General features: G+C 42.9%; 1 protein-coding gene across 4 annotated transcripts in view; it reads right to left on the bottom strand.

Moving 5' to 3' along the window:
* Positions 1–15,267, bottom strand: part of PAM (peptidylglycine alpha-amidating monooxygenase) — a 331,085-nt gene that overhangs the window by 138,766 nt on the left and 177,052 nt on the right. For all 4 annotated transcript variants that reach the window (XM_073624571.1, XM_073624572.1, XM_073624573.1 and 1 more), the window contains exons 10-11: positions 2,212–2,292; positions 2,056–2,132 (exon numbers count right to left, since the gene is read on the bottom strand). In XM_073624571.1, coding sequence (XP_073480672.1) covers positions 2,056–2,132; positions 2,212–2,292 — 158 coding nt within the window. The remainder of the gene's footprint in view (positions 1–2,055; positions 2,133–2,211; positions 2,293–15,267) is intronic.

The following is a 15,267-nucleotide window of genomic DNA, read 5'->3' as shown; positions in this document are numbered from 1 at the left end:
CCTGGGGGAAAAAAAGTGTCAAAAAAAAAAAAAACACACAATAGACAGGTTTTTAAAGTAATTTATTAGGCAGCTCCGGAGGTGGTCTTCCGAGCTCTCCGGCCTCTTCTCCAGTTCTTCTGCTGGGCTCCTCCGCTATCTTCTGCTCTTTTGCTAGCGGTGGCCTGGTCTTCTCTGTTGTCTTGTTCCCTCTTCTCCTCTTCCGATGTTGACACGATGTTCTCTCCCGCTGTAATGATGTGTGCGAGGTGCGCAAAAACTTGTATAGGCATGGGGCGCGGTCACTGGGTGATGGGAGACCCGGTGACCACGCCCCATGCCTATATAAGTCGTTGCACACCTCGCACGCGTCATTACAGCAGGAGAGAGAGTGTTATGTCAACATCGGAAGAAGAGAAGAGGGAACAAGACGATTGAGAAGACCGGGCAACCGCTAGCAAAGAGCGGCAAAAGAGCAGAAGATAGCGGAAGAGCCCGGCAGAAGAACCGGAGACCTGGAGAAGAGGCCGGAGAGCAGGAGAAGAACCAGACACCGGGGGAAGAGGTTGGAGAGCGCGGAGAATAACCGGAGACCGGGAGAAGAACCGGAGAGTGCGGAAGAGACCACCGAAGTTGGAAGAAGACCCCCGGAGCTGCCTAATAAAATTACTTTAAAAACCTGTCTAGTGTGTTTTTTATTGACACTTTTTTCCCCAGGTGAATGGGTAGGGGTACGATGTACCCCATACTCATTCACATAGGGTGGGGGGCCGGGATCTGGGGGCCCCCTTATTAAAGGGGCTCCCGGATTCCGATAAGCCCTCCGCACGCAGACCCCGAAAACCAACAGCCATGGTGGTCGGGAAGAGGCCCTTGTCCTCATCAACATGGGGACAAGGTGCTATGGGGTGGGGGGCCGCAGGGCGTCCCTCTTCCCCAAAGCACCCACCCCCCCATGTTGAGGGCATGCGGCCTGGTACGGTTCAGGAGGGGGGGGGGGCGCTCGCTCGTCCCCACCCCCCTTCCTGACCGGCCGGACTGCGTGCTCGGATAAGGGTCTGGTATGGATTTTGGGGGTGACCCTAGGGGTTCCCCTTAAGATCCATACCAGACGTAAGGGCCTTGTATCCCCCTGGAGAGGAATTCCCTCTCACGCTGGCTGCAATGTGTTTTTCCTATTGCAGCCAGCGTGAGATGCACAGTACCCTGTTGCCGAGAACCAGCGCGATGGGATCGCGCTGGAAACACATTCTCGCGGACAGGTACTGTAGAAGAAAGTTTATGATGAGCTCAGGCACATTCAGATCCTAGTCCAAAACCATGCGAGGGAGCCCGCCATGAAGCGGTCATCTGTATTGGGCATCCCCTGACCCACATGCACACAAGGGAGGTTTATAAGTGCAACTGTGAGGTGGGGAATGCCTTGGCTGTTTATCATAGGACCAGTAGAGTGACAGCTTCCTCGTAGGATCACTCACATGGGATTGGACTAGGATCCAAACATGTCCGAGCTAATCCCCATTTATGATGTTCAAAAAACAGAACTTTGACTGCAGTACCCTGTGAGGTGCATGTGATCCTGTTTCCTGAACAGGGATAAGCTCAGGCATGTTTGGATTATAGTCTGAACACACCTAAGCTAACCTGCCAGGAAGCTGCCACTGCACAACGCCAATCATAAGCGGCCAAGGCAGCTGCGTGTATTTAAAAAGCATGTGTGGCCGTGGGACAGGGAATGCCTCAGCTGCTTATCATTGGCTAGGACCTAGGCTCATCCCTGCCCCTGAATATTACAACACACGCTCCAATAAGGACCACACTATACAGAGGGCATTTAAGAAGCAGTGTTGCCTTCACATACAGTATATTTGCAAATGTTGCAAAACTAAAACCTTTGTTTTTACCACATTAGTAGACAATGTAATATGTTTTTTTGTTTTTGTTGGCTAGCTGCTAAGTGTGCTGGAAAATACATTTTGTAATGTTTGATGTGCAAAGCCCTTCCATGTACACCCATCTTTAAAAATTGTATATTTTCCATTAAGTTTCCATTTTTGTTTTGACACAAGGTCCTACCTGTGGTAGTTGAGGGCTCTGTCTTCCAATTAAAGTCCACTTGCCATTTCTGATCCTGTACCCACTAACAACTTGTCCTATGAACACAACAGGAGTAATTTACGACACTGCAAAAATGGTCATTATGATTATGTCAGCAGCAGCAAGGAAACTCACCTAACTGATGAGTGTGAACTCTGTAGGCAAATGGGTACATTGTTGGCTTCTCATATGCACAAGCAATATCCGAGTACACTGCTAAGAAACACATGGAACAGATACGTTAACACATGTCTATGTTAATTTGTCCACAACACTCCAGAAAAATATTTAAAAAACATTGTTTAATCCCATCATGTCTTCATTAAAACATTATTCAAATGTTTGCACATAGAAGTAGTACAAACATAACATTAAATACTCACGGTGGCTATACACAATTTGATTTTATTACCCGATTAATGTGTGCTTCGATCAAAATAATTGAACAGCCATACCTGCCTTTCTGAACGATTAAAGTGGGATACACACTATAAGAAAATCAGACGAATGATAGTCCAATTTTCCTCATTGTTTCACAGCAAATTGGAACCGATGAATGAAAATTCTCGTATGACAAAGGCTTTTTTTTGTTGTTTATCGTTTCTGATCATGCACAGTCTTTTTCAGATTTTTCTTGTACAAAAATTGTACGAAAACAGTACACATTAAAACGACAATCATTAATTCTGTTCCCATATGAGAAACATTTTGGAGTTTGTCCCTTTGGGAATTTTCGTACGAAAAGTCCGAAATTGGCTGTCGAAAGTTGTGCACACACTATACAAAAAAAATCGGACGAAAATGTTTGCCCAATTTTCTTATAGTGTGTACGAGTCGATTGCCCAGGGTGGAAAATGATCAGTCATTTATCATTAAATCAGCAGCACCAAGATGTTTTAGTCGTTAATCTGATCGTATTTTGATAAATCAGATTATGAGATTGCATGTTGGAAACACAGAAGTGATTGATAACTAGGGTTGTCACCTCATCCCTTTAAACCCGAACACATATGAATTACACAGGTTCTGAGATTAATTGAAAAAGAAATCAATCATTTATCAAATCGTGTATGGCCTCCATAAGCGACAAAGGGGCAGGAGCATAATCAGAACTCTACGGTTGTCAGTTAATAGTCTGCACAAGCTTACAGGATGAGAGAGCAGAGGGATGACCTCACCAGTCACCAGATGACCTCACTTCTCCTTCACCGTACAGCCACATGGTCTGGCATGTTGGTAAACAAACTGTACTGCCTAAAAGGTAAACCTCAAATCAAAACCAATATTTCTTGGTTATAATTGGAAGAGGTTAGAATTTGGCAGATTTTTACTGCCATCTGTAGCTTCACCAGAAGATTTTCACTACATCAGTGACTACATCAAAATATATCAGTGTACTATGTATTATCATAGTTGTTAGTAGTCCAACGCTGGAGTGTACAGAAAAGGGTGAAAACCCATGCAGCTGAATAAAATAATGGTTACCACCCTAGAAAAGGAAGGGTTTCTGGATATACTTTGCTTGTACAATTTAATTGAAGATAGGATATGTATACTGTACAGGATGCAAATTCTAGTGTGGGACTGATCATACAGTATATAATCACACATACATACACACACACACATTAATCACAGGAAAAGGATTTTAAAATAGCATTTGCTAAATGAAGACATCATAGAATGCTGTATGTAACCATAATGCATGTGATTTTGTCTGTGGCTACCATTCGTGAAAGTTATTGTTAAATTATTCATACTATAATGTATCCCCTGATGTACATTAGTGAAACATAAAAAGTCACTAAGGAGTTTTGTGACCACATAAAGACACAGGGCTCCAGGCCAACTGCTATTATATAACAATACTTATCCATATTTCTGTGCCACTTTTTCAAGCTCCAGGATAACATTTTACTGCATGAAGAACTTTCTTCGTTTTTCGTTTTTTTTTTTTTTTTTTACATTTTTAAAACGGATAGTGGTTGTAAAGGCAGAAGGTTCTATTTATCTTAATGCATTCTATGCATTAAGATAAAAAGCTTTATGTGTGCAGCAGCCCCCCTAATACCTGTAGTCCATCTCTATCCAGCGATGTGCATGAGAGACTCGGCTATCCAGGATTCTTCCTCTTGTTTGGCTGAGACACAGCAGCGGTGCCATTGGCTCCTGCTGCTGTCAATGAAACTCATTTAGCCGATACCACAAACATTTAAACATTGAAAATAAAAGTGATATAACAAAAAATCATAAATAATCATAAATAAAACCACATAATAAATATAAAAATCTAAAACATATACAAAGAATTAATGAAGTGAAATTGTTTTGAAAATCAATGATGAAAAACAAAAGCAAACTCCCATTCCAGTAGAGAATCCGTGTAATAAAAGAAATCAGTAAAAATCCATATACAGCGTAAAAAATGATACTCCAAAAAGAAAGTATAGTGAAGAAAGATCCTTTATCCAAGATGCTTCACACCCGAGTGAGTATTAAATCTCCTTACTGACTAAAAATGAACAGCAGGCACAGGGAATTCAGGTCTCCCAAAAACCTATACCGATATCTGTAGCTGAGGCTATAATCGTAGTAACAATGTAAATCAAAGATGGAGATCGCGACGTCTCCACAGGCTGCCTATTGCTTGCTGTTTGCTTCCCATCAATCTCCTAAGAGAAAAACGTAAGACTCCACCGTCACAGGCTCCACCCTACACGTTTCGTCACAACAGGACATCGTCTGGGGATTGGCCAATCCTCAGACGGCCTGGCTCTAGTACCTCACTGCCGTGAGGTACTAGAGCCAGGCCGGGTAGGTGAGATGCAAAGAAGTTTTTGGGGGAGGAATGTGTGCAGAAGTGGGAGATGAGTGAGGAGTGGTGCAGAGGTCAGAGCTGAGGAGAGGTGGAAGTGAGATGTGACAGGCTATGAAAGAGCTGAAACTTTCACGCTGTGCATAGCACACCCCTAAACTTTGCACTCTGTACACAGTGCACCATCAAACTCTGCACTCAGTGCGTAGAACATCCCTGAACTCTGCACTCGGTACATAGCGAACCCCTGAAATCTGCACATATCATATCTCTGAACTTTACACACTCCTGGTATTTATTGCCCCTTTAAGATTCTCCCACTGTTGGCCACACCCACCTTTTAATGCAGTTTGGCAGGGGGCGTGGATCTGTTGCTGCACCTATTCCTTGAGAAAAAAAAAGGCCTGGAAAAATGTATATAGTCTTAGAGATACAACTGGCCCCTTAAGGTTATTCATAATGCTGATGCAGCTTGCAATGAAATGGAGTTTGACACCCTTGCAAAAAACTTTCCTACACTACATCACATCAAAACAGACTGAAGATAAATCAGAAGCATTGTATGTGATGAGGTCAGAGAGTGACCAACGGATGGAGCGCAAAAGAGAAAACGCTTTGAAGGACCAATCCCATTAAAGGAAGCTTGCGGTAGCAAGGGTAAGGTGTGAAAAACGGCATTTAAAAGATGCCCTGGGCATGAATGAGCATTTAACCCTTGCAGTTTGGGGGCAGCCCCTCTGCAAGTGTGGTTTTGTATGTTCCTCAGAGTTCTTTAAAGGCTTGATTTACAAAGTGATGAATTCCTCCTGTGTTAACCTTTTAACTACCCAACCAGGATCAAAGGGAAAGTTATATATTTTTATAATTCCCCAGAACATGACTTGTACTTGAAGAGAGCACAAGCTGGAGTGAAAATGAATCCTTCAATAAATTTATGTCTAAGCCTCTTAGGGTCCTTTCACACTGAGGCGGGGGCGTTGTCGGCGGTAAAGCGCCGCTATTGTAAGCGGCGCTTTACCGTCGGTATGCGGCCGCTAGCGGGGCAGTTTTACCCCCCTGCTAGCGGCCGAAAAAGGGTTAAAACCACCGCAAAGCGCCTCTGCAGAGGCGCTTTGCCGGCGGTATAGCCACGCCGTCCCATTGATTTCAATGGGCAGGAGCGGTATACACTCCGCTCCTTCACCGCTCCGAAGATGCTGCTGGCAGGACTTTTTTTTACCGTCCTGCCAGCGCATCGCTCCAGTGTGAAAGCCCTCGGGGCTTTCACACTGGAATGAAAGCAGCAGCACTTTCGGGTCGGTTTGCAGGCGCTATTATTAGCGCAATAGCGCCTGCAAACCTCCCCAGTGTGAAAGGACCCTTAAATTGTCTTAATTCTTCCTAGTATCAGCCATAACTGCTGGCTGGAATAAGCAGCCTAATCAAGACTAAGATCAGCCATAGATGGCCAGAGTTCTCATCAATATCAAACAGAGATCAGAGGTCTGCCTGTCCTTTTCCCCCAATTGTTGCATGGCCAGATCTGTCAATATAACAGAAAACTGCACACTTTTTGTAGTGTTAAAACAGAACAGCCCATTGTCTGATGCATGACACAAAAAATGTATCACAAGCTAATCAAGCCAGTCAGCACAGAAAATCTGGGGAAAAAATAAAAATAATAATAATTTTATTTTACAGATTTGCTGACATGCTGAAAAACCTCTACATGCTCGCTTGCTGAAGCAAACATACATGTAGGTTGCACACACATATATAAACGGTGTTCACACCACATATGTGAAGTATCGCTGCGAACGTTGGAGCACGAGCAATAATTCTAGTGCTAAACCTCCACTGTAACTCTAAACAGCTAACCTATAAAAAAATTTTAAGCATCGCCTATGGAGAATTTTAAGTACCGTAGTTCATCGCCATTTCATCGTGTGACATGTTCGGTATCTATTAACTCAGCGTAACATTTTTCATATTTTACAAAAAAATTAGGTACAGTATCTCACAAAAGTGAGTACACCCCTCACATTTTTGTAAATATTTTATTATATCTTTTCATGTGACAACACTGAAAGAATGCCACTTTGCTACGATGTAAAGTAGTGAGTGTACAGCTTGTATAACTGTGTAAGTTTGCTGTCCCCTCAAAATAACACAACACAGCCATTAATGTCTAAACCACTGGCAACAAAAGTGAGTACACCCCTAAGTGAAAATGTCCAAATTGGGCCCAAAGTCAATATTTTGTGTGGCCACCATTATTTTCAAGCAATGCCTTAATCCTCTTGGGCATAGAGTTCACCAGAGCTTCACAGGTTGCCACTGGAGTCCTCTTCCACTCATCCATGATGACATCACGGAGCTGGTGGATGTTAGAGACCTTGCGCTCCTCCACCTTCCGTTTGAGAATGCCCCACAGATGCAGGTTTAGGTCTGGAGATATGCTTGGCCAGTTCATCACCTTTACCCTCAGCTTCTTTGGCAAGGCAGTGGTCGTCTTGCAGGTGTGTTTGGGGTCGTTATGTTGGAATACTGCCCTGGGGCCCAGGTTCCCGAAGGGAGGGAATTATGCTCCGTTTCAGTATGTCACGGTACATGTTGGCATTCATGGTTCTCTCAATGAGCTATAGCTTCCCAGTGCCAGCAGCACTAATGCAGCCCCAGACCATGACACTCCCACCACCATGCTTGACTGTAGGCAAGACACACTTGTCTTTTTACTTCTCACCTGGTTGTTGCCACACACGCTTGACACCATCTGATACAAATAAGTTTATCTTGGTCTTATCTGACCACAGGGCATGTTCCCATAATCCATGTCCTTAGTCTGCTTGTCTTCAGCAAACTGCAGGCTTTCTTGTGCATCATCTTTATAAGAGGCTTCCTTCTGGGACGACAGCCATGCAGACCAAGTTGATGCAGTGTGTGGCGTATGGTCTGATAACTGACAGGCTGACCCCCCACCCCTTCAACCTCTGCAGCAATGCTGGCATCACTCATACGTCGATTTCCCAAAGACAACCTCTGGATATGACGCTGTGGAACTGGTCCTGTTAAAACTCTGTATAGTCTTGGCCACCATGCTGCAGCTCAGTTTCAGGGTCTTGGCAATCTTTTTGTAGCCTAGGCCAACTTTATTTAGAGCAACAATTCTTTTTTTCAGATCCTCAGATTTCTTTGCTATGAGGTGCCAGGTTATTATTATTATACAGGATTTATATTAGCGCCAACAGTTTACGCAGCGCTTTACAACATTAGGGCAGACAGTACAATTACAATACAATTCAATACAGATGTTGAACTTCCAGTGACCAGTATGAGAGAGTTAGAGTGATAACAACCAATTTAACACACCTGCTCCCCATTCACACCTGGGACCTTGTAACACTAACAAGTCACATGACACCAGGGAGGGAAAATGGCTAATTGGGCCCAATTTGAACATTTTTACTTAGGGGTGTACTCATTTTTGTTGCCAGCGGTTTAGACAATAACGGCTGTGTGTTGAGTTATTTTGAGTGGACAGCAAATTTACAATGTTATGTAAGCTGTACACTCACTACTTTACATTGTAGCAAAGTGTCATTTCTTCAGTGTCACAAAGGACAAAAGACATAATAAAATATTTACAAAAATGTGAGGGGTGTACTCACTTTTGTGAGATACTGTGTATATGTGTATATATATATATATATATATATATATATATATATATATATATATATATATATATATATATATATATATATATATATAGGGGTTCCGTTGAGTTTACTGCTGGACGACACTCGCACCAACACTGGAGTACATTTTCAATGCTTTAATGAACAGCCAAACTTTAGGAAGTAGTAGAAAAGAGATGGAAAAGGAAACTCTCAGGAGAAACTCAAATATCTTCTTGCAAAATCTTAGCGACAAATGTCCCGGTACAATTCAGATAATTATGTGGAATGCGTTCCCCTCATGTGATGCACTCTTTGTTTGTCTGGATAGGCCTCTCTCACCGGTCTAGCAGCCAGCATGCAGCACGAATCTAAAGTCTCTGCCACAGACTCATTTAGGGGGGTAAATCTGCACGATCCTCTGCCACAGGATGTATCAGATCTTCTGCAGTGAACAGTCAGTCACAGTGCCTGAACCTTTAAGCTGAACCGGCGACACCATGCCGTATAATTACTTCTTTTGGATACGTCCTCCAGCCGAGTCACCAGGCCCCTCTATAGACCAGCACGCTGCGTGATCTCTCCAAGATGGGTCCTCCAATGGGATCTCCTCGGCTGTCCAGCTTTGTCACACAGGACCGACAGCACAGGACCATTCCTCGGCTGCGGTGGTAGGGCCCAGACAAGCCTCTGGACCCACCCCTGCGCCGTAGCATTGTGGGCCTCCCGATTGGAGGACCACGAGGTAAGCTCCTTAATGCATACCTGTCGGCCAGGAGGGCCAGCAGGTGGCTGCAAAACGACCTTAGAACATGGCGCCTATCCCATAAATACCCCCTTCCCAGAATACATCAGAGGACCACCTCCACCGAGCTGGTCTCCGAAATAGAGAAGCATTCATACACTTCGACACGTTGCCCTTCCAACACTGACTAATGGTAACAGCGACACCCACCGGTCAGCAAGGAAGCACACACAACGTCAGCCAAGCTGCAACAGAGGCGAACTTTTAACCTTCCTAACACACAATTTACTAAATTTACCTAATCTGTGGTAGATTGTAAATCTACCAGCGCAATAAAATATATTATATATATATATATATATATATATATATATATATATATATATATATATATATATATATATATATATATATATATATATGAAATTCATTTATTTTTCCCAAAAATATTGCACAAATACCGCAAGACACAAAAAATTGCAACGATTGCCATTTTATTCACTAGGGTCTCGGTTAAAAAATATATATATAAATGTTTGGGGATTATAAGCAGTTTCTAGCAAAAAATAATGATTTAAATTGGTAAAACAAAAAGTGCCAAAAAAGACCTGGTGTTGTATCTTATTCCTCTTGCTTCAACAACAGCAAGGTACTATATGAACTTCCAATCCCAACACATCCTTCACATTCGCAAACTGACAAATCTCCAAGTGATATTATATTACTATTTAATGTCAATGTTAACACTAGAACTAGTTTTTTGTGTAAAAGAATGTTCACAGGATACAAAGAAATGTTGAAAACTGAAAGGCAAGCTGTCGGTTACTCTGCTCTTCCGTAACATATTAATGGCCTCTCTACATCCCATTTTCAAAGTCAAAGATATCAGCTTTTAGGAAAACAATATATCGGCTTTTGCGAAACCATGTCTAGCAGTATAAATATCAGTCTTACCTTACTATTCCTGAAAGATTATCGACTTCCTGTTTCTTATGTTAAAGATGTGAAATTCTTCATTAAGAAATTGATTTTCAGACAGCTTATATTATTAGTAAATGAGACAAAGCCAATAACCATAATTGTGTAAATTTCTTAGCTTTATTCAGGAGGCATTTTGGTTTATACTAGGTGGCTTTCAAACAGTACAAAAGTCTAAGAATTAAAACTGTATAATTAAGAAAATAAAAGGCGATATAAGACAGCAATCCATTTGTCACTATCCTCTGCAACCTTGACACTGTCCATCACTTCTCTCGCTGCATAAATGTCTAATTCTCACAGGTCCGAAATTTTAATTTGCTGTTGATGTGCGAGATGTATGTCAGGGTTGGGCTCAGCCCTTCCTTCTCTGAGCTGGCCGCTCAGCTGTCGGCTAATTGCCAGCTCCCATCTCTCTCCACAGTTACCCAGCTGTTGTTGATCCTGCTCGTCAGTCCTGCCTACTTAAGCCGTCCAGTCCAGAGGAGCTCTGCCTTCGCCTTGGTCACATCACAAGAAACCATCTCCTGCAGTCCTGTTTAACCTCCCTGGCGGTATGATTATTTCGGATTTTATGTGCTGAAAGCGGTACAATTATTTTGCATGGAAATTTGGCATTTTATATTGTAGGTCTGTAATTCTTAACAAAAACACACTTATATCTGCTCACCAAGAGTCTAGTGGATATCCCGGGTATGATGAAGTTTGAAACACAAAAACAAATTATAATAAAATAAATAATTAAAAAAAAAAAAATAATATAATAATAATAAAATAAATTTCCCCACGATTCCCTATCGCTCAATTCTGCAAGTGTTCTAATTTACTATCGCTGCTGTTTTCTAGCTGGTCTAAAGCCACTTTTGATGTAAAGGGACACTTTTTGGTTGCTATGGACAATCTCCAGTTTCCAGGCAGAAAGAACAGTATATATATATATATATATATATATATATATATATATATATATATATATATATATATATATATATATATATAACCACTTAAGGACCGCCTCACGCCGATGTACGTCAGCAGAATGGCACGGGCAGGCAGAATCACGTACATATACGTGATCTGTCTCCCGCGGGGGGTCCAATCGGACCCCCCCCCCCCCCCGGTGCCCGAGGCGGTCCGTTTTTCACCAGCGGTGATCGGAGATAAACAGCAGCAAAGGAAATGATGTCATCTCTCCTCGGCTTGGTATTTTCCGTTCCGGCACCGAGGAGAGACAACTGCAATGTGAGTGTAACACTACACACACACACAGTAGAACATGCCAGACACACAAAACACCCCCCTTTACCCCCCCTTTAGGTTCGCCGTCAGCGTTTTATAGCGACAGGGACCCCCATACACTATCTAATAAATGTTTTAACCCCTTGATTGCCCCCTAGTTAACCCTTTCACCACTGATCACTGTATAACTGTTACGGGTGACGCTGGTTAGTTCGTTCATTTTTTATAGTGTCAGGGCACCCGCCGTTTATTACCGAATAAAGGTTTAGCCCCCTGATCGTCCGGCGGTGATATGAGTCGACCCAGGCAGCGTCAGATTAGCGCCAGTACCGCTAACACCCACGCACGCAGCATACGCCTCCCTTAGTGGTATAGTATCTGTACGGATCAATATCTGATCCGACCAGATCTATACTAGCGTCCCCAGCAGTTTAGGGTTTCCAAAAACGCAGTGTTAGCGGGATCAGCCCAGATACCTGCTAGCACCTGCGTTTTGCCCCTCCGCCCAGCCCAGCCCACCCCACCCAAGTGCAGTATCAATCGATCACTGTCACTTACAAAACACTAAACGCATAACTGCAGCGTTCGCAGAGTCAGGCCTGATCCCTGCGATCGCTAACAGTTTTTTTGGTAGCGTTTTGGTGAACTTGCAAGCACCAGCGGCCTAGTACACCCCGGTAGTAGTCAAACCAGCACTGCAGTAACACTTGGTGACGTGGCGAGTCCCATAAGTGCAGTTCAAGCTGGCGAGGTGGCAAGCACAAGTAGTGTCCCGCTGCCACCAAGACGACAAACACAGGCCCGTCGTGCCCATAATGCCCTTCCTGCTGCATTCGCCAATCCTAATAATTGGGAACCCACCACTTCTGCAGCGCCCGTACTTCCCCCATTCACATCCCCAACCAAATGCAGTCGGCTGCATGAGAGGCATTTTTATGTCCTCCCGAGTACCCCTACCCAACGAACCCCCCAAAAAAGATGTGTCTGCAGCAAGCGCGGATATAGGCGTGACACCCGCTATTATTGTCCCTCCTGTCCTGACAATCCTGGTCTTTGCATTGGTGAATGTTTTGAACGCTACCATTCACTAGTTGAGTATTAGCGTAGGGTACAGCATTGCACAGACTAGGCACAATTTCACAGGGTCTCCCAAGATGCCATTGCATTTTGAGAGACCTGAACCTGGAACCGGTTACAGTTATAAAAGTTAGTTACAAAAAAAAGTGTAAAAAAAAAAAAAATATATAATAAAAATAATAAAAAAAAAAATAGTTGTCGTTTTATTGTTCTCTCTCTCTCTATTCTCTCTCTATTGTTCTGCTCTTTTTTTACTGTATTCTATTCTGCAATGTTTTATTGTCATTATGTTTTATCATGTTTGCTTTTTAGGTATGCAATTTTTTTATACATTTACTGTTTACTGTGTTTTATACCAGAATGATGCCTGCAGGTTTAGGTATCATCTTGGTATCATTCTTTTCAGCCAGTGGTCGGCTTTCATGTAAAAGCAATCCTAGCGGCTAATTAGCCTCTAGACTGCTTTTACAAGCAGTGGGAGGGAATGCCCCCACACCGTCTTCCGTGTTTTTCTCTGGCTCTCCTGTCTCAACAGGGAACCTGAGAATGCAGCCGGTGATTCAGCCAGCGGAACATAGAGCTGATCAGAGACCAGAGTGGCTCCAAACATCTCTATGGCCTAAGAAACTGGAAGCTACGAGCATTTCATGACTTAGATTTCGCCGGATGTAAACAGCGCCATTGGGAAATTGGGAAAGAATTTTATCACACCGATCTTGGTGTGGTCAGATGCTTTGAGGGCAGAGGAGAGATATAGGGTCTAATAGACCCCAATTTTTTCAAAAAAAGAGTACCTGTCACTACCTATTGCGGTCATAGGGGATATTTACATTCCCTGAGATAACAATAAAAATGATTAAAAAAAAAAAAAAAAAAAAATGAAAGGAACAGTTTAAAAATAAGATAAAAAAGCAAAAAAATAATAAAGAAAAAAAAAAGAAAAAAAAAAGCACCCCTGTCCCCCCCTGCTCTCGCGCAAAGGCGAACGCAAGCGTTGGTCTGGCGTCAAATGTAAACAGCAATTGCACCATGCATGTGAGGTGTCACCGCGAACGTCAGATCGAGGGCAGTAATTTTAGCAGTAGACCTCCTCTGTAAATCTAAAGTGGTAACCTGTAAAGGCTTTTAAAGGCTTTTAAAATGGTATTTAGTTTGTCGCCACTGCACGTTTGTGCGCAATTTTAAAGCATGTCATGTTTGGTATCCATGTACTCGGCCTAAGATCATCTTTTTTATTTCATCAAACATTTGGGCAATATAGTGTGGTTTAATGCATTAAAATTTAAAAATTGTGTTTTTTCCCCAAAAAAATGTGTTTGAAAAATATCTGCGCAAATACTGTGTGAAAAAAAAAAAAATGAAACACCCACCATTTTAATCTGTAGGGCATTTGCTTTAAAAAAAAAATATAATGTTTGGGGGTTCAAAGTAATTTTCTTGCAAAAAAAAAAAATAATTTTTTCATGTAAACAAAAAAGTGTCAGAAAGGGTTTTGTCTTTGTCTGGTTAGAAGAGTGGGTTTTGTGTGACATAAGCTTCTAAATGTTGTGCATAAAATGCCAGGACAGTTCAAAACCCCCCCAAATGACCCCATTTTGCAAAGTAGACACCCCAAGCTATTTGCCAAGAGTCATGTCGCGTCCATGGAATATTTTATATTGTGACACAAGTTGCGGGAAAGAGACAATTTTTTTTTTTTTTTGCACAAAGTTGTCACTAAATGATATATTGCTCAAACATGCCATAGTAATATGTGAAATTACACCCCAAAATACATTCTGTTGCTTCTCCTGAGTACGGGGGATACCACATGTGTGAGACTTTTTGGGAGCCTAGCCGCGCACGGGACCCCGAAAACCAAGCACCGCCTTCAGGCTTTCTAAGGGCGTAAATTTTTGATTTCACTCTTCACTACCTATCACAGTTTGAGGCCATGGAATGCCCAGGGGGCACAACCCCCCCCCCAAATGACCCCATTTTGGAAAGTAGACACCCCAAGCTATTTGCTGAGAGGTATAGTGAGTATTTTGCAAAAAATAAAAACGGCAGAGGTGATCAAATACCATCAAAAGAAAGCTCTATTTGTGGGAAGAAAAGGACGCAAATTTTGTTTGGGTACAAAATTGCATGACCGCGCAATTAGCAGTTAAAGCGACGCAGTGCCAAATTGGAAAAAGTCCTCTGGTCCTTAGGCAGCATAATGGTCCGGGGCTGAAGTGGTTAATATAAAACTGCATGCAGGGCATTGGACAAAGCACTGGGGACAAAAGGGATGTGAAATGATTTTATACAATACTGTAATCTGTAAGATTACAGTACTGTATGTGTTGTGATTTTTACTGTTTTTTAATTTGCCACCAGGCTCTTCCCCCGTGCGTCGTGACGCTCGCAGGGAACGGAGCCTGGCACAGAGAGGCTTTGGAGGAGACAGAGCCCGCAGACAATGCGGGGGGACATCGCAGGATCCTGGGAACAAGGTAAGTACAGCGCCCCAGGATCCTGCAATGTAATCCCGAGTGTGGCTCGGGGTTACTGCTAATGGTGCAGAAATGTAACCCCGAGCCACACTCGGGAAAACCGTCAGGGAGGCTACAGACTGGCTTTGCTGACATCCCTTCAGGCTACAGATCCTGCTTGCTGTTCCACTCTTTGATCCCTGTCTCCTGGCTTGGCTGACGATC

This window comes from Aquarana catesbeiana, linkage group LG01, assembly GCF_042186555.1.
Source record: "Aquarana catesbeiana isolate 2022-GZ linkage group LG01, ASM4218655v1, whole genome shotgun sequence".
Taxonomy (NCBI): Eukaryota; Metazoa; Chordata; class Amphibia; order Anura; family Ranidae; genus Aquarana; species Aquarana catesbeiana.
This window is presented reverse-complemented; position numbering and strand designations above follow the sequence as displayed.